General features: G+C 41.8%; 1 protein-coding gene across 3 annotated transcripts in view; it reads right to left on the bottom strand.

The window, feature by feature from the left end:
* Positions 1-20,009, bottom strand: part of GARRE1 (granule associated Rac and RHOG effector 1) — a 59,963-nt gene that overhangs the window by 26,667 nt on the left and 13,287 nt on the right. For 2 of the 3 annotated variants that reach the window (XM_053952693.1, XM_053952692.1), the window contains exon 2: positions 3,783-5,112. In XM_053952693.1, coding sequence (XP_053808668.1) covers positions 3,783-4,277 — 495 coding nt within the window. In that variant the 5' untranslated portion in view covers positions 4,278-5,112. Of the gene's footprint in view, positions 1-3,782; positions 5,366-20,009 lie in introns of those variants that run through there. The other variant, XM_053952691.1, reaches the window with a different exon arrangement.

Genomic DNA, 20,009 nt, shown 5'->3' with positions numbered 1-20,009 from the left:
ATGCTTTTATTAACAGACATACAGAGTTACTGCATTCCCTCAGCTGACAAACAGAAATGGAAAACACCCTCTTATTTATCCTGATTTCCAAGCTGTTCCTCACCCATAAAGGCACAGAATACCCAAGAATTCAAAAGTGTTTGAAAGAGGAAAAGAAAAAGAAGAAAATAAAAATCAGCATTTGCATTTCTGAAATTAAGAAACCTTAGGAAACTCCATCTGTCACCACACTTTGATCAAGAGAAGTCACCTTCTCACACAGGCTGGCAGACAGCTCTGAACTAGCAAGCTTTGTTCTAAGTAACAATGAACAAATTAAAAACCTCATGCCGTGGTGCTATAGTCCAGGGTGCACAACAGTTTCCAGCCCAAATTCAAGTCAGGAATGTTCATCAAAACTTAAGTTTTCTTGATATTGCCTCTCTAGGGGGCAAAGCCCACTACAGTAGATAAAGACTTGTGGCACCTGAGAAAAGCCACAGCTCTCTGCTTGATTCATAAAGCAAAACCTGTTCTGCTTGGACTTCTCATTCCTCCCCAAAACTACGGCTTGTGTTAAGCAAAGTTTAGGAAAATTGCATTTTCCTTAGCTGGGCTCATGCACAGAAAGCCTCATTCTCATGTCCTTCTCATGAATTTGGGGTTCTGCCCCACTGCACCCTGAATTTCAACTCACCTCCCTGTTTCTGTGCCACCAGCCTCCAACCCCCAAATAAGAGCCCCTGCAGAGCCATTCTTAGGGTCCTGCTGAGCCTCTCAGCTCCTGCTGAGCTGCCACTCAGGTGTTTCACCATCTCTCAATTCTCTCTCAGAGCTTTGAGTTCTTTCAGCCACCCACTAGAGAAGCTGACAAAGCAATTTCAGATACACCTGTGCTCCCCTCCTGGTATTTTCCAGGGGAAAATTTCCACTGCCTCACACTCTTCCCCCATCACTTCCCTGTTCAGTAAACTCTGATGAAGTCAGACAAACCCTTTATGTTTTTCTGCTTACATTGTGAGTTTTTAAATCCTGCTGGCAGTTTTATGAAATGTTAACTTCTCTATCTACCAGGGAAAAACTGCAAACCACTTTTTAAAATTGAAATTTCAGCATCAACAGCTCAGTCTTCAAATCCCAGAAAAGCACAATGGGAGAGGTCACCCCTATGCAAGGAGAAATTTCACCTAGGTCAGTTTTGCCAGATGCAGGTTTAACCTGTTCTGTCAGCTCTGCTCCCTACCCTTTGCAGCAATCCACATCAGTGCTCCACTAACATTACAAAGGATTTCCATTGCTTCCAATGTGAATCTTTCCTTCTGAAATTTAAGTACCTTGCTCCACCTTACATGGACATGAACAGACACTGACATGTTCTGGCAGCTTCTCACATACCTAAGCAATTTTGATTCTCCTTCTCTTCTCCTTCTCTTCTGTAAAGTCCATCTTTTCAATCTGTCTCTGATGTCCTATTTCCTGGATGTCTGACTACCCTTGCTACACTCCTTTGGCTCCCTATTTCTCCAAGTACACCAGCAGTGCTGTGCATGTGCACTGCTGTGTCTAGGGCCATAATAACCTGCAAAGAGTTCAGTGCTCAGTTCATGGTTCCTGCAGGTTAGGGGTGTGTTAAATACATGGTAAATGTCCCTTTGTACAACAGCAACAGCACTGATTTATTATTTCCAACTGCACAACACTGATTCTTCCCCAACACATGACTCCCACAGCCTTAGGACTGTTCTCCAGAAGTGCTGCCCAGTGGGCTCCACTCCTGAGGCTGAAAAATTCTATTTAAATATCGCAACGTTCAGTTTTCCCCTCTGAATTCCATCCCAACTGGAAAAATCATTTGCCCAAGATTATTTTTAGTTCAGCAGGTCTCCCAGCATACTTATATCCTGTGCTTTCAACTCATCTACAAACAAATATATTCCTGTACTGGCCTCTGCCAAGGTCCATTTCAACAGTGAGCAGCTGCTGCTCCCTGGACAGAACCACCCAACCCCTCTGCCTGCAGAATTCACTCATCCACAGTCCTGACTGACCCACAGAACAACCACGGAGTCGCTGTCAAATCCCTACATTCTGCTGCTCCTTAAGCCAAAGCAGAACACAACACTGGTCTCATTATACAGAAGTGCCCATAAATCTCACATACTGACTTTTTCAAAGCCACGTGCAAGATGCAGTTTTAATTAAGAAAAGTGCAATGAGAAGTGCTGGGACAGCCCAAGAGGGGCAGGCAGGAAAGGCCAGGAGCAGCTGCTCTGCTGGCATTCTGCACACACCTGCTCCCAGCACAGAGCTGCCGGGGCAGGGGACAGACACTGCAGGTGCACACGGAGCCCAGAACGAGGGTCAGGCCTGGCCAGGTAAAGCTGGGACCAAAGCAAGTTTCTCTGCCTTCAAGCTGGCAGGATGTGCACCCACCCGACACAAACACTGCTTTGCTCTGCTCCTCAGCTCCCTGCTGAGCAAACCCTCCCTGCACAGCGCAGGGCAGAGCCAGCACCCACCTCTGCCTGCCCACGTGACAAAAGGAGCTCTACAGATGGCTCCAACACTTTGAAGGACAGCATTTCCAAACACACAAAAACCCCTAGAAGACATCCAGTGCTTCATATGTTTTTGCTTTTTTAAATTCAGAAAGTCTTTCAGCACATCTATTATAAAGACTGATTAATTACATAAACTCACTCTTTTTTATATACATTGCTATAGCTTTAGCTAAAGAGTGATGTTATTGGATTGTCTTTAAAAATATCAGCCTACAGAAGACATTTATAGCAAATATATAACCCATCTTACTCCATTCTATACCAAGTATACAACACTGAGAACTGCAATACACAACTGCAGGGAGAGCTGTGACTGACAAATTGCATCCTCCCTAACGACTCCATCTGGAAGTGATGCAGTTAGAGACAGCAGATAATGCCTGACAGGCACAAGCATTCACTCTTACAAAGCTACCTGAAATCTGAATCAAAACCAACAGAACTTAAAAGTAGGTTTTCCATTCAGGATTCTGAAGGAATAACTCTGAAGACTGCTGCAAAGTGAAGAAATATGTCAAAACACAAGGAACTAGTTAAAACTCCAGGGATTTATCTGTGACTATCACTTAACACTGCCTGCCAGGTAACACATTTACTAGAGGAGAAATACCCAGACCTTCCCAGGCAGGTGTGGCGGGAAGTTTGGGATCCTCTCTGAATACTGAATCTTGGGCACTCCCTGCCAGCATATGAACATTGTAGCAAAGTCATGACAAATTTTTAAAGCACTAGTTTCTCACACAGGATGTTATTTTCCTCTCACAACAGCTCAAAAAGACAAAAATGTTCTAAAGAGTGATAAAATCACTCTTTAGTCAACTAATACGTAGTTTTACAGAAACACTGATGACAATATGCTACTCCCATGTGCTCAGGTTTCCCCTCAGAATGGATAATACCAAGGCAAGTGTAGGCTGATTTAGAATATGATGGCATAACATTTTTAGAAACAGTGAACTGGCTAACAAACCAGAAAATTATTTAAAACTTTTGTCTAGTTGGTTCTTCTACAGGAATATTTACTAAATACCTAATTTAACATAGATGGAGGTCAGATCTCGCAAATGACTTAGCAATTTTTTTGGTACATAAATGAGGAGTTTCTTTTCCCACCAGCATTACCCACAAATACACAGCAAGGTGGACAAAGCTTCTGGTGTAGAAGGGATTTTGAAGAGAAATCCAGTTAAGAAGGAATGATACAAATTCACATGCAAAACAGTATCCTCCAACGTAACTTACTTCAATGTCTTGTAGGCTGAACTCTTTTTGATCTTTGAAGTTTGCAGCTCCTGCACTCAGTTCCATCAGCATTTTTGCTATTTCTGGTTTTATTGCTGCTGTGAGTCGACTCGCCGCTTCCATGACATGTTCCTGCACGTCTTTCAGTTGCATAGCTGCCTTAGAGTAGTGCGAGTTCCTGAACACGCTGCTGAAAAGGTCTGTGAGGAAAGTGCTCGTACGGCAAAAGACGTTGAGTGCATCCAGGTATTTGGAGATTCCCTGCTGGATGTCTGCGATCGGAGTCGTGTGGGAGGCGGGGTGGGAGCAGCCGCCCGCAGCAGCCGGGGACACCAGGGGGGTGCTGGGGGTGGCCGATGCCAGCGGGGCGCTCAGGGTCCTGCCCAGCTCGGGCAGTTGATACTGCTGGTGTTGCTGCACTTTCTGCTTGGACCCGCCAAGCAAAAAGCGCCGCTTATAGTCCATTTTGCTTTCTTGTGCACTGCAGCAATACATAAGTGAGTGCTTGTCCGGAGAGTTCTTGAATTAACAATCACTTGTCAAATTCCTTCCTCGGGTATCTATGTACAGTAACAGTGCAGGACTGTGTACATAGGTTTCACAAAAGGCATTTCAGAAAGGCAAGCGTCTGTGTAATCTGTATCAGCAGTGGGAACGGCAGCAGATTTGCTGACTCTGTGTTTTCAATATTCGGTGCAGCCCTGCTGCAGTTATAAACTGTACTCAAAAAGCAAGCCCAAGTATCTTAATAATGCTCTGTCTCTTGTGTGGTATCCCCTCCGCAGGCAGAAAAGCCAACTGGAGCAGAGAAGCGATCGCTTACAAGTTCTTCACGAGCGTAACGTCGTCCATTGCTGTTGCATCTACAAAAGTTAGTTCTGTCAATGCAAATAATAGTTTTAGAAGCAATACCTTAATACAACTCTCCCATTAGTAGGTATCAGGAAAAGTGGAGCAAACCACCGATCAACAGCGATTATAAAAGCAGTGCAGAGGCTCTTTCCTTGAAAAAGCAAATCCTTATGTCAGCAGATCAAATATCTTCAAATGTCTTGACAGATCCAGTCTGCCAACTCAGTTTACTTGTAGTGTCTCTTCTTAATATTGGAGGGGGAAAAAAATTTGGACTGCTTACAGAAGACTTTGCAAGTATAAGCTATTAAAAACTAGAGTGTTTGTTATTGCAAGCCTTCTTCCCCTTTCCCTGTTTGTTGAGGTAGTTGTTTCCGTTGTAACTTTAAGAAGTGGTGCTTCCAGACTGCGTTTGCCCTCAATTGCAGACTCAGAACAAAAATGCACAAATGTATTTGTAAGGCCTCTAGGTCATTTCCTGTGAAGGGGAAAAAAAGAAATGTTATACATCAGAGAACAATGAGAAGGTTTAAAAATTTAACTCCTGCAGTGTCCCGGTTCACATTTCTGGGCACACACTGTCAACAACACCCAAGCTCCAAAGGGGGAGAGAGCTGCACTGAGTTTAAAAGGCTGTTAGAATCCAGTGTCATCCTGTTGCTACACTCAACACTGTTAGGTATTTTCTTTCTGTTGGATAGTAATTCTTTCATTGTAGACTGTCAAACATAAGAGTCTGGTTAATCCCCAGTGCAAGTCTTGCACAGTTAAGAACAGTGAAAGGTTATTACTGCAGAGCTCAAGGGGAGTTAATCACATTTTCTAATCCCATCCTTTTAAAATAATTTAAAAATGAAATAAATTAAAACTTTTTTTCATACACCATAATTTATTGCATTTCTCTCCCATTCATTTTAATAGTTTACTAAATCAACAGATACAGGTCCCTAGTTTTTTATTTAGTACAACAACAGACAAATCTGCCTAATCCTACCTGAGATTAGCTGAGAAACACAACATTCATATCCCATTCCAGTGTGATGGGCAGGCAGCATCTCTCATACACAAGGTGGTATATGAGGCACAACTGCCTAAGAATCTGACTGGTGTAAATAACACTCTCAGCACACGTCAAAGTGGGGAGGAAATAAAACTTCTGTATTGCCCTGCTCAAACTGGCACACCCTGGTGCAGCTGGTGAGCCAAGAGCTCCTTGAAGGCATCTGCAGGAAGGTGAACAGAGCCTGAGCAGTGGGAAAAGAGATGAGATGGAGCACGAGGTGCTCAGTACCAGGCACTCATCAAACAGTGTCAGGACAATATCAGAAGGATACAACTCCTGCCATCAGTTTGCCCAGTCCTAGCACACTTTGCCCAGTCACACTTCAGGCCACTCTCTGCCTCTCCTACACACACCCCACTTGATTCTATCAAACAAGGACATCCTTTTCCTTACTGCAGCAATTGCAATGTCAGAGGCACTTGGAAGAATAAGCCAGGAACCCTTTCATTTAACAACAAAATGTTCCTTTAGCTATTGTATTTGAGCAATGAAATCTGTAGTTATACTGTCAGAATGGTTGGGGAACAAAGATTTTATTTTCAGTCAAAATTTCTTCTTTCCATCTGTCTGAACACACACAATATTCATTTATTCCCATTTTGGCACATATGTAGGATACAAGCATCCCACAGATAAAGAAGACAGCAAGACACAGCAGGACAAAACATCCAGAGCTGGGTAGTCTTACTCCCACTAAAACACAGGACACAAGTTTTTCAGGAAATCGTTGCTGCAGATGGTTCCGCTTCAGAGATCTAGAGCAAATATTCTTTCATACTGGCACTTTTTAAAACCTAAAACTCAAAGAAACTCCCATATGCATTTCAGCATCCTTAAAGTACTCCAAGCTGACTACTTACCTCTCTAACTACCTTCTCTCAGTATTCACACTGAATGTGTCAAAACACAAAAACTCATTAAAACCATAATTTTCTAGGAAGTCTTGATGTCACATGCATAGCTGAAAGTAATTTTCTCCTTGTTTTACAAGCTATGGTGTCTTACAGTGGAGAGCATGATTAAATTGGTTTCCTTGATTGCATATAAATGTAGATGGAACAAGAGAGTTGGTTAATTTAAATGCAACATATAAGTAAATTAGTGATTGTTTTTCTAAGTAGATGTGAAATTTCTCATTTCAGAGGAACTTAAGAAATGAGCATTAAAGAAAAAACTAAGAAGGAGGGGTTTTCAAGCTCTAGGGTTTTGATTTAGATGAGATTATCAGAGATGCACCTCAGCTCAGTGCTTGTGATTACACACAGAGCCTTTCAGGATCAAACACACTGAACTCATCATTTGGAATGGTCAGATATTTAGCCAATACATAAACCTGCTGCATCCTGAAAGAACATAAATGCAATGAATAGAAAAAAAATGGTGGCTTCATATTTTCTACAGTTATAAACAAAAATGAAAAATCATTGTGGTTTACTTCTAGACAATTTTGTAGTCAAACTTGCAAGTACTTATTCAATTCTTCAGCTTCAAAATTCCCTTGAAATAAAACCTACAGAGAAGCTTAAGGAGGACAGCTTGTATCTTCAGCTGTCATTTATTCAAAGAGAGGAAAGCCGCACGCCTCAACATCAGACATGTGTCTGAATACTATGTCTGAAACTCTATAATGAGCTCTCTGACATGCTACATACAAAATAAACATTCCTCCTTTTGCATCTTTTCCTGAAAAAGTGAAGCACAGAAGGTTCCCACGCTCTCCCTAAACGTGAGGGCTCCACACTGAACTGCACAGACTTCAGGCCAATCCACCTCTGGCCACCTTAGGGGGAAAAAGCAACCAAGGGTTTCCTTCTAGTGATACAAGAACAGCATGTTATCACCAAAAATATAAACCTTAAGCTTACACTTAATTTTGTGGAAAACAGAAATACTCACAGAAACTAAGTGAAGGAATTACCAAAAAAGTTACCATACCACATGAAAAAGGTATTTTAGTCCTTTCTTCAATCAAAACCAAAACAGTCCTGTTCAGGTACTCTTAAAGACTGTAATAGAACTAATATATAAGAGAAACCCAGCTCCACACTGAACACTACCCTGCTTGGCAAAACACTACTGGAAAAGCTCAGCATGCTGTTTGCATTCTCACTTCAAGGAGTTAATGCCAAAGTTAAGGAACTGCAACGAGTTTGGACTGTTTGAACTTCCAGAGAATCAGACAGCTGCACAAGCTCCTCTAAAAATGGCCACATTTGCATAGAGGAAACAGAAATTGCAGGAAAATGAGTGCAAATGCAAATCTGTTCGCTACTTTTTTTAAATGTAGCATCCAAATATTTTTGCTTAGATACTTCCCAGAAAAATGGTTTTTCCTAACTTCACCAGTCACAAGAGATACAAATAAACACGGAAGACTTTCAGACAAGTGGAATTTGGTAACCCAAATTTGTTTAGGACCAGTATGAGTAGTCCTGTCTGCCATCTGTCCTGTTTGGGATTACCCTGCTAGAAGAGAAGGCAACTTTTACCCAGAATCAACACAAGAAATTGAGCAGAGGAAGCAGTGCTTTAAAAAAGGTTCCGACCTCAACTTTAAAAACTGGCAAAAGTTTGCCTTCAATTGGTGTTCTTTATGGATTCTGTTGTCCTTCCAAAGAATATGCAATAAAACACAGAAGAATAAGATAGTCCAAAACACCTGAGCTAATTTTTGGAATGTAGCACTTCATGCTATTTCATGCTGGTTTTAATTAGATGAGATACAGATTCCAAATCTCAGGATGAACTTAACACCGCACCCACCATTTATGTACAACAAACTAAATCCAATTAATGTTCAAAAAAAAGCTAACTCCAAAAGAAACAACCCAGAGCAGCCAGATTGCTTACCCAGGAAAAGCCTGAACAAACAAACCCACTGCAAGGCCAACAGGCCAGGAAGCTGCCAGAGCCAAGGGCCTCCTGTCAAAAACACACAGAAGTCTCTCTGACATTCAGTGATACAAATGTGGTGCAAATCTAAAAGTCACTCCACAAGAAAAGGTGTCATTCCACCTTCCAGTTTCCTGCCACTAATGTGTACATCCCACCCATCACCTGGCCAGGCCACCCCATGTCCAAATGTGAATACTTTAAACCAAAGATATTCTCAATGGTCCTCAACACCTGCACAGCAAACTGGGAGCAGGAGGGCAAGGGAAGCCTGTACACCATTTCCTGAGGACTGCTCAGTGTCCCTCTGTCCCCACCACAGTTGGCTCAGGGCTACAAGAGTGACCAGGCAACAGCAATTTGTGTGTGGGCATCCAGCTGCAAAGATCCTGGCCGAGGAAAGCCCGGCTGGGAGGGACGTGGGGCACAGAGCTGCAGCCCAGGATGCCACCTGCAGCACCACGCTGGCCAGGAGGGCAGGGACAACAGCCAGGCCTTCAGGAGGCAGCACAGAGTCCTGACTGTGGAAGCTTCAGCCCAGCAGTGTGGTTTGAAAGCACGGGCATTACCTGAAGCAGGAGAAATGGGAAGGAGTCCCAGGTGGGAGCCTGGCAGAGGGCGGCACCAGCGTGCCCAGGTGAGCCACAGCCAGCCTGCATCCCCAGGGAACAGCCAGGGCTGTGCAGGAGCAACAGGTCCCTTCCTCTCCTCCTTTCACACAGGTCACTAAGCAGAGGTAACAATGCAAGAGGACTAAAGCAGACGGTGGAAACTCCTCCAAGTAAACTTTTCAGGATCCTCATAAATAATCAGGTTAAAAAAACCAGTCAGGTATCCCCAACTACTTTTTGGGAGGTATTTTAAGACAGACATCACATTTTTAACTGGGAGTTGATTAATTTTACACTCTCCCAAACAGTAGATGGATTACATCTACAAAACATATCTATTCTAAAATACTAGAAATTGGAATCCACAGACCAGGAATTCGATATAAAGAACAGTTCTAATTTCAGCAACAAATCTCAACCTGATTAATTAAATTCTGACTTTGACTACAACTTCTCCACTACTCTCATTAATATACCACATCTATTAATATTAAAATTGCCACAGGAATGGCACCTGTCTAATATATTCAATCCACCCATGAAGAGCAAACACATCAAATTAAATGTATGTGGGTTTTTAAATTTTGTTTTCATTTTCAAACATTGTTTTGAACATAAAACTTTTCAGAATAATACAAGAGCTGAAGCTACACTTCAAAAATTAAACTTCTCAGTCAACAAGAAGAGCCACCTTCAAGTAACACTGACTGGCAGAAAATATGCGTCCACCTCTGACATCAATCAAGTTGTTCTGCACCTGGAATTTCTTACCAACACATCATAAATACTTAAAGCATGCAAATGCCTTTATAGGGGTTGACAAGTATTGATTATCTTCACTACCAGGGCAAAGGAGGCTTAGGGTTTTCCAGACTCACTGGATGGCAGCTGGCAGGATGCAGGCACAGCACAAGAGCCCCAGCAGCCCAGGAATGCCAGCAGGGACAGGACTCTCCCCACCCAACCCCGACTGCTGCTGGGGAAGCTACAGATCCACGATGGAAAAGCAGCATTGCTTTCCAAGGCTTTCTCATGGGGTGGGCTGCAGCCTCCAGGGCACCCAGGCACCTCCTGGATGGGTTTTTTAGTTTGGGGTTTTTTTTGTCACCTAGGTTGTAAAAATCTCCTATTAGAGAAGGATGGAGGAAAGTCAGAAATACACCATCATACCAAAATCATTTTAGTTCTTGTTAGCTCATGAATTGCTCATTGGGATTCCTTTTTGGCTGCTTGCCCAGAACAGTTGGAGGAAAAAGAAACAAATCAAAACAAAAAAAAGTAGTCCAGTGAGTCCCTAGTGAACCCATGAAGCTCCTGTTGGATACATCCTTCTCCCAGGGTGTCCCGACCCCTCTCTGGGGGCAGATGGGTGCCAGCAGCCACCCTGGAAGTGCCCCCGTGTCCTCCCTGCCCCAGCTGGGGACCAGAGCTCCCAGAATACATTCCACAGGGCCTGTGCAGTTAGCACAGTTCAACTAGAATCAAACTGAGCACCTCAAATTTCAACAGAGTAATTTATTAATTTGGAACCTGCTCCCAAGTTAGCAGTGAAGCAATTACCAACCAAAGCACTGAGATTTGTTAAACCAGCAACCTGGTTTCATTAACTCAAAAGACCAATTTCACTGATGATATATCTTCCTAGAATTTATAGACAGTTGCTGAATTAATTTATTATGCTTTTGTCTGGAGTTTTCTTCCCTTCAAAATGACATTCCTTAAAGTAACGACAGTAAATTATTTGTGCTGATTTCCGTCTCCTGCATTTGTATTGAAAAATCCTGTCAGGGTGCATTTCTGTTAGGTGCCCAAAATGACAAGCAAAGACAAAAATATGTCCACACCCTGCCCAAAAAATAAAAATAACCAACAGTTCTGTCATGAAAACCACTCAGAAACAGAGAGGACTGGAAAAGGTTGAAGAACATCAAATTTGGGGAGTTAGGTAATACTGAGGGTCCTGCCTGGTCAGCTCTACACCACCTCACTTCCAAATCTTAGCCCTTCAGAAAAAAACCCTATAAACCTGTGTAACTACACTCCCTAAAAGATACACAAGGAATGTAGCTGTCCCTCAGTCAGATTCACACTTGTCACCCAGTGAACTGGATTTTTCCAAGGCAGATCCTACAGCCCATCAGGAGACTTCTTGCATTTTGTTTGAAGTAAAACTCGTAACACTTGAAATAGCACTAACTCAAGTCTCAGCAATAAGATATGAGAGCAAAAGGAAAAGCCAGTTAAAGGAATGTGTTAAATCAGAGCTTCTTTCAGCCTCGTGTGCCTCCGCCAACTCAAAAATAGACGCCTGTGTCAGATCAGGATCACTGCTTCAGTCCTCCCCAGGCAATAGGTGCTTGCATTATCTATTTTGAAAGCAAGAGCAGCTCCCCTTTGAAAAGAGAAAGGGGAGCTGGCCCATTCTTTTGGGAGAGCAGCCTAACAAAGCCTTTGCACACAGCAAGAGAAATTCCCACACGTGACTGTCAGGCAGGGGAGACTCCAGGCTCCATCTCCCAGAAGGGTGCACTCACCACCAGCCACAGGCACACACCCCCAGCAGAGCTGGAAAATGTGCTAGGATGAGGAAAAAGCTCGTGGGACCAGACTGAGAACAAGCATAAACAGCACAGATTTCTGTAGAGAAGGCACAGCTCTGCCTCCCAGAACAGCTCACCTACAGAATTCTTTGATCCTGCAGGACTGCTCAGGAAGGGACACCTGTGCACATGGACAGCCATCCATGGGAAGAATAAACTTCCCTTCCAAACAGAGGCAAAAACTGCAGGAAGGGTTTCAACCCAGGGACAGTGAGCTGACAATTTCTAGAAAATCCTGAGATTAAGTTAACATGTTCCTGTAAATGATCACAGATTTCACTTCCTGCTGAAGGGAAGTCAGGAAGGAAAGGCCGAGCTAGAGAAATATTCAATTAAGCATATGTGGAACAGGAATATTACTTGGTCAGGCTTATGCACATTGGTCCAGTTATGGCCACCTGAGACAATTCCCAGGTCTGTCTTTGCACCCCCACCCAGCACATCACATCCACACTTGAAGTCCTTTGAAGCAGAAGCCACCCATGTGGCAATTCCTCTTCACCCTGTCACTCCTGATTACTGTATTCAAAAGTAGAAATACAGAGTCCAGGATGGTGTTTTCTTTTTCAAACTTAGCTGGAAAAACAAGCATTAAGAAAACAAATTTAATTGTTTCTCAGTTGTTTACTGAAAACTCAAAAAATCACCATTTCCCAAGTTTATGCAGAAAATCAGCTTTCATATGGGGGGTGAACACAATACGATAAAAAACAACAACAAAAAAGCCCAACACTAAACCATCCTACAATCCCATGAGGTTACAGTAGACATCTTAAACCTCTGGGCTCACTTCAGTAATGAACTTAGGCACATGTTTAGTTCCAGGTCTGGTTAGTGGTGTCTCCCACACAGTCAGATAAGAGTTAAACTCCTTGTTACACCACCAACTGCAGCTTTCTAGCATAAGCAAATGTCATATTTCATTTTCAGTAACTGGGAAGAGATGTTTTCAATACACATTTTAAGATCCATGTTAAAAATTTCTACTAAAATTCGTTAAAGAGGTTTAGGAAATCACTTTGAAGAGCTTAGTTACTGCTGAGTCAGTGCAGATCAAGAAACCAGGCAGAAGGCTCCACATAGAGCTTTATTCTCATCAGTTTAAAAGGATTTGTCCACGGACTCAAACGCTGCAGAAAAAGCTTCCACACTCAGAAAAATGGGAGTAATTCCCACTCTTTAACCAAGTACATAGAGAAATAAATGAAAGACATTCTTCAACAGATCTTCCTTCAACAGTTAGGTTCTTCTGAGGAAGCTTTCATTGTCCTGAACAAATCACACCTTAAACGAGACTTGGAAAGACAAGTGGGAATAAGAACCCAGGTCAATACTACACTATTCAGGCATGACACACTGCATGCTCTAACACATTATATATATATATATATACAGGACTAAGGGACTAAAGACACCAGATTAATTAGGGATAAATTTATCAACTCATACACAGAAAAAGAATCCGAACCTCCCACACAAAATGATGGGCTCTGGTCTGATCATTACCATTGAGGAAGGTGATCTCAGTGCTGCAAGTGACTGGTTTTGATAAACATCAGCCTGATGCTGAATGGCAGAGTCAGAAGAATAGATCTGGAAGGGAACAGCCATGTTGGAAAAGCCAGACACATACTTATGCCACTGCCTAAATCCATGGTTTGCCCACACTTCAAATGTAGAGTGCAGTTCTGGTCTCTTATCACCCTCCCTGCCAGAGGGGCTCACTTGGGTTACTGAACAGTCTGACCACAGGCTCAGGAAATCCCAGATGCAGCAAGTTGTTGAGAACAGTTTTAAATCAGTATTGCCCACAAATTGACCCTGCTCTTGCCTTTCCCTGGATATCCATTTATAACCTTCCAGGAACAAAGGAGGTTGAGGTGGATCCCTTTTGGAGCCCAAATCAGCCACTTTTACTTTGTCACTCTCTCCACCCCCAGCAACCACTGAAGGCAGTGGAGCAGTCCCAACGACAGAAGTGCCACAAGGACACACTGTTTACAACTCCTCTGCAAACAGAAGCATTTCCTCATCCCAGCTCAGCTGTTCCCTCTCAGACTTGCAGCCCTTCTGTTGCTCCTGCAAACACAGATACCACATTTCTGAAATGCCCCAGGACTTGCACTTCCCAGCACACACACGTTTGAATTTTCCCACTGAAATAAATATCCCTACGCCAAACTGTTTTAAGCGTTTGTGATGCTATGCAACTTTTAAAAAGCCAAAGTCAGTAACTTCAGTAGGCATTTTAATTATTTCAGTAGTGTTAGATAAAAGTAGTATTTCAAGGCAGAGAAAATTATAGATCATCTACACATTTAAAGCTCTTCTATGAAGAAGGAAGTTCTGAGTACTAGAAACATGAGACAGATTATATAGAGCAAATCCTGTAAAGCCTGTGATTTTTTTTTTTTTTGCCTGTTTGCAGGAAGGATGATGAAAGCTTTCAAAACATTTGGAGTAACTCAACACCAACAATCTTTCCTTACCCAAATTACTATGCTGCTTCTGAATTCTCAACACTTGCCACAGAATTCATCTACAACATTCTCGATACCAGACTACATCAAAACAATGAAAAAACCCTGCAAATGCACTTTCTTAGCTGCATTAAATATACTAATCCTAACCCCCTATGAATGAAGTGACATACTAGCATGTATTTCCACATGGAAACGATCCTCTTTTTCATTTAATAACTATTACCATAAACACTGCTTTGTGACAGAAATTAAAACCTACTCCAATATTTACTAATATTTGTTCTCTTCAGTACAGAGTAGGAGCTTTATCTTAATGCTCTCCCAACTCATTCATTGAAAGCCTCCTACTTGAGAAGTATTAAGTATTCTGAAATGATATTAATTTCATTTCCAAAAATAAGAAACAGGAGTCCATATCAGAAAAACTGACATCAGCATATCCCCTCAGTGCCACGGGACAGTTGCAGCCACGGGGTTTTGCTGTCTGTGCACACACAGATTGTCTCCACAGCACAGCTCCTGTCCCAGGAACAGCCCTTCCAAATGCTTTATGGGCTCACTGTATTTGAGCAGCAGTAAATTCATCACTGAACAGCTGGAGTTTTGCCCAGCAAAACAAACTATGTTCTACACTGAAGAGAGAGACATGATGATTATGCCTTTCATATCCCTATCATGTTGAAAATTATGGAATTACCAGAAAACTGTAATCATGAAAATGTTAAACTAAGGAGAAAGTATTTTTACAGCAAATGAACATAATTATGTTTACCATATTTGGGCCCAAAGCTGGCTGGCAATTCAGTCTGTATATAGACAGCAGTATCTGATTCACTGTCACAGGATATGAATAAACCAGAGCAATCCAGTGTGAATTACAGTCTCCCTCCCCATAACAAAACCAAACATTAGTGTGTACATAATACTATAAAAACATAATACTACTGTAAATAGCAATTCTATAAATAGTAGTAGCTGGAGTAGTTTTCACTTTAATCCTAAAAATCATTCTTGAACTAGACCTCTGTAACAGGAGACTTTTGGAACTGTCAAAATGCTTTATTTCTAACAAATCTATGGTTTGTAATATATTATCACATGTAGAACTAATCTCTGTAGCTGATGAAGGAACAGTGGTGACAAGTAATTTGAGATCATAAAGATTAGCAAAGTAGAAGCAGTAGCATGCATACTGCATAACCTTTCCTCATTTTTTCTGATCAAAAAAGCTGCTTGTGAGTCCTGGGCACAGAATTCACCTCCTCATTACAGCCAGAATTTTTAAAGCTTAATTAAATATAGATGAGATTTTTAAAATAGCCCTAACTCATCTTGCATAGCTGGGGCCAAAATAGTATTAGTTATAAGATCAAATATAACACCCTTCCAGTTTATAAATCTCTAATACAAACTCAAAGGAAAAGACAGAGCCCAAACTTGCCACCTGCAACATTTCCCCCTTCAAGACCACCCAAAGCTTAGTGCTTATCTAGCTGTTCAGCCTGCTTTACACTGCAGACAACTGAAAATATCCTTCCCGAGCTGCTCAACCTTCTGCAAGTGCTGCTAACAGCTGGTTCAGGCACAAGCACTGGGACAGAGGGATCCTCCTCCTCCTGCCCTGTCCCAGCCGAGGCCGCAGCAGCAGCAGCTCCCAGTGCTGAGACTCCAGATTCCAGTGCCCTCCATGAGCTGCTCCAGTAATCCCACCTGCTATTTCAGTCCACACAATAATTTGTTGCCTTTCATCCACACAACATAAATGCCAAAATAAGCCACAGGTCAACATCAGAAAGCTGCACGCTGAGGAACTCTGCAGCAACCTTGGGTCTCCTCCACCCAGTCCTTACACAGAGAAAGCCGCAAGAAATCTCTGTCTTCAAAAGCAATTAGTTACTTGGGGTTTACATTTGATATGCTTTTCCTATGGAAACTAGCTTGATTATTTTCTTTTCATTAAGAAAAGCAAGTATTTTAATATTTTAACTATTGTTTTGCTGCTTCTTTTAAAACAGAGCAAACATTCTTAAAAACAAAGTTAATTTCTTTCAACACAAATAAATTTACACATTTGGAAAATAAATCTGGTGTGGATGCTACCAAGGAGTATAAATAACTTCCCTCAAGAGCTCTTTGCTAACAAATGCATACACGGAATTCTGCCGGCGCTCTCCTCCCTCCCGGCTCTAAGCTCTGCATTAACTATAAAGCAGGGAAAGGAACACAGCAGTCACACTGATGTGCACAGAAATACTGATGGAATGGGATTTTTGCCCTTTAAAAAAACTGCCTTGTTCTTAGGTTGAAAATTATTCACCAAAGAACCCTCAAATATTTCCCAATAAAATCATCAGTAGTTAAATAATTATCAATCCTAATCTACAACATATAAAACACACCACTTTACCATGTGCTGAAATTAAAAGTACTGGTAGTTTTATACAAACAACTAAGTCCTCAATCATGGGCACGATTTGTCACCAGGTTATGTGCCAAATACTTCTGCACTGGGTTGTGCAAGAACTCTTTTGTGCAGCAGAGGATACAATGGGATATTTATGCTGGTATAATGCATTTTGAAAGAGAAACAAATGTAATGTTTTAATCCATAAAACAAATTAACACAATGGGATTGTTCTATTCAGTAGAAATACAACATCCACAGGCAAACCTGGAGATTTAAACTTTGATTATTTTTTAGATCTTTCTGAAACGTCAGGGGTGTTCCCCCTGAAGCACCAGGTCCCAACAGTGGCACACACCCAAGTGGAAGATCCCAAGCCCACACCTAACCAAATACAGGCTAGGGCATCTCTCCATACTCCTTAAAAGAGCTGGATTTTGTTCACAAAAGACTAAGCTTCAATTAAATTATATTTAGGTGACTTGAGCCATGCTGACACTCCTTCCCAGCAGCTTTTATTGACAAAGGGCTTTTCTGCTGCACTAACAGTGACACAGTAAAGTTCTGCCAGCCACGAGACATCGCAAAGTTGCCAAATACATTTAAGCAATGTCTCAATACCAGCTGATGCATCTACCATGGATTTGGCCAGGCACCTTCCAAACACATTTCCCCAGTATCAGGTTTAGAGAAAGTGACCTTTTCAGCACCAGGACTGTCTGTGCTGGCGCCAGGACCCCCCCTCTGGTACCAAGCACTGCCCATGACTAATCTGGCAGCAGCAAGGAGAAGGCTACAATGCACAACGCTCAGCATCAGGGCAGTTCCTCAGCCTGGCAATTCCTATTGTGTGTATTACTACAAACTCCCCCAGGCACCATTTTTAGCCACTGCTGGATTTCCTCCCTTCTCCCATCCCCCAGCCAGGCTCCAAACCTTGAAGTAACCTTGTTCTGTTCCCCCCCCCCAGAGACAGCTCCATGCCTGAAACATAACCTCTAATCTTATTTTCTATTTCTAGCATACAATTCACGACCCTTATCCCAATTTTTTAAATTAAATATCCTCTACATTGCACACTCTGCTTCCGACAGTCAGGATAGCGCATGGAGTATGTCAGAATTTATAGCCATATGTTTCTTGTTGAGGACAATTTAACATTGCTTTTAAGAGCATTAGAAACAATGTATTTATACAATATAGGTTTAAAGCTTTCTCTGGAAAAGATATTAAATTCGACTGTCAGTACTCCACTGCAAAGAAACAGCTTAATTTGTTGGAAGGTTTATCGAAAAACCTTAAAATATAACAGATCTGCACTTCAGGGCAGTTTGCAATGCAGAGCATTAACTTCCAGCAATTATTCATACTTGAGAGACGATCTATGGACATTAAGCTAAAGCCTTACAAATTATAGGGGTTTGTTACAAAATCTCATCTGACACCATCTATTTATGAGAACTTTGCTTAAACTTGTTTGGGTTTTTATGACAAAATATATCATTTGTTTGCCATTGATTCTGTAGCATTTGTTAAACAAAGCCAATTAAAAGTGCCCTACTGGACCAGACACCCATCTAGGCCACAAGGGCAGTGGTCAAGATCTCCACTTTTAATTAATGACCACTATCCATAACCCTCTTTCCTATTTTTACCAATTATACCCGCTCTGTAGAGTTGCTAGGGCAAATGTTTTTCCATGAACAAATTCTCCCACAAAAACACTTTGATACATAGCAGCTCCCAGAGGAATGAAAAAAGGTTCATCTGTCTCCGAAGTGCTGAAAAACAAGAAGTTTCCAGGACGCATCCCAGGCCTGGAGGTTGCAGCCTGACATGGCCAGGCCCTTCTGGAGCTGCCAAGAGGTACAAGCACGTCTGGGTTTGCATCAGCAACTCTGAGCACGCCTCTGCCTACCCCAAAATGAGGATTTCAGTCCCAGAAAGCACCCCAGAGCGAGGGGCAGCTGGGCACTGCTGAGCCAGGGCTGTGCTCACCCTGCACAGAGGGGCCAACCTGCTCCCTGCCCCTTAGGGACCACCCTCGCTGAAAGGGAGGGGGAAAAGGGAATTCCCAGGGACCCACACCCCACACCACCTATAACACACCAAGACAGAAGCAAGTTTTTCAGAACAAGGCCAACTATACTGATGTGACTTGATGAATCAGAGAATTAGCCAACCTAGGATGCAAACAGCAAAGAAATTGCCACTAGTACTTCACAAAATTACTTTCCAAATTATATTTCAGATATAATCAGTTACAGGACAACTTGAGCACGAAAGGAGAATTAAGAAAGAGGAATAATCCTTGAACCATAACATTAGGTGTTATGACACAATACGTTATTTTTTTTACATATAATACCTTATCAATGTGCTTGACAATCAATATGGGCTGTTTCACAGTATTTTGCACAGGCAGTTCTAGTAAATACCATCAGTTTGTTCTACTTCTCTCTCCCACTCCTTCTGCTTCCATCCTATTCTCAGCAGGGCATAATTTCAATTTCTTACCAGCTCCACACAAATTGAACAGTGTAAGTGGGAGGACTGCCTCCAGCAATTAAGAATAGAAGTAGATAAGTGAACACATACCAGAGTATAGAAAATCAAGTGTGAGAACTTTTTAAGGTGGTAGAGCTGGATTTTGGAATGGACTGAAAAACAACAGAGAAACTGTCACCTCATTAACATATTTATCCACCAGAAATATGCATATTTTGTTTCATGGGTATCATGAAACAAAAGTTATCAATGACAGGAGCAGCACACCCAGGAGCAGCCCATGAGATTCATTCCTAGGTGACTCCTGGGGGACAACAATACCTTTTTTTTTTTTTTTTTTTTTTTTTTTTTTTTTTTTTTTAATAGATAAAATTACACTGTCAACATAAAGAAATGCAAGTCAGGACTGCCTCATCCCTCAGCAAAAACATGATCTTATAAACCCATATTTTGAATGGTAACTTCATTGAGTCTTAAGGGTCAGCATTTGAAAACTTATCTACCACATCTCAAAATGAGAACTCAAAGCATCTTAAAAAACCTCACTGAGATTCTCATGTCAATGAATGACAGCCACAAAAATTTATCATGCCACTAGGAAAATATGTGAAAATAAGTTCTCAAAAGGATACTGTTAGTCAAATGGAAAAAGAGTATCACAACAGCACTGTCCAAAACCCCAGCTATTTCAAAATACTGAATTAATTAAGCATTTTATGGACACCAGAGTAATAAAATGCATCATTTAAAGAACTAATATAATATTGTTTGTCAATGTAAATAAGTTAATTTTCCTACAGTCTCTGCCTTTATT

Source organism: Vidua chalybeata, chromosome 11 (assembly GCF_026979565.1).
Source record: "Vidua chalybeata isolate OUT-0048 chromosome 11, bVidCha1 merged haplotype, whole genome shotgun sequence".
Lineage (NCBI taxonomy): Eukaryota > Metazoa > Chordata > Aves > Passeriformes > Viduidae > Vidua > Vidua chalybeata.
Note: the sequence above shows the minus strand (reverse complement) of the source record. Positions and strands in the feature narration are given on the sequence as shown.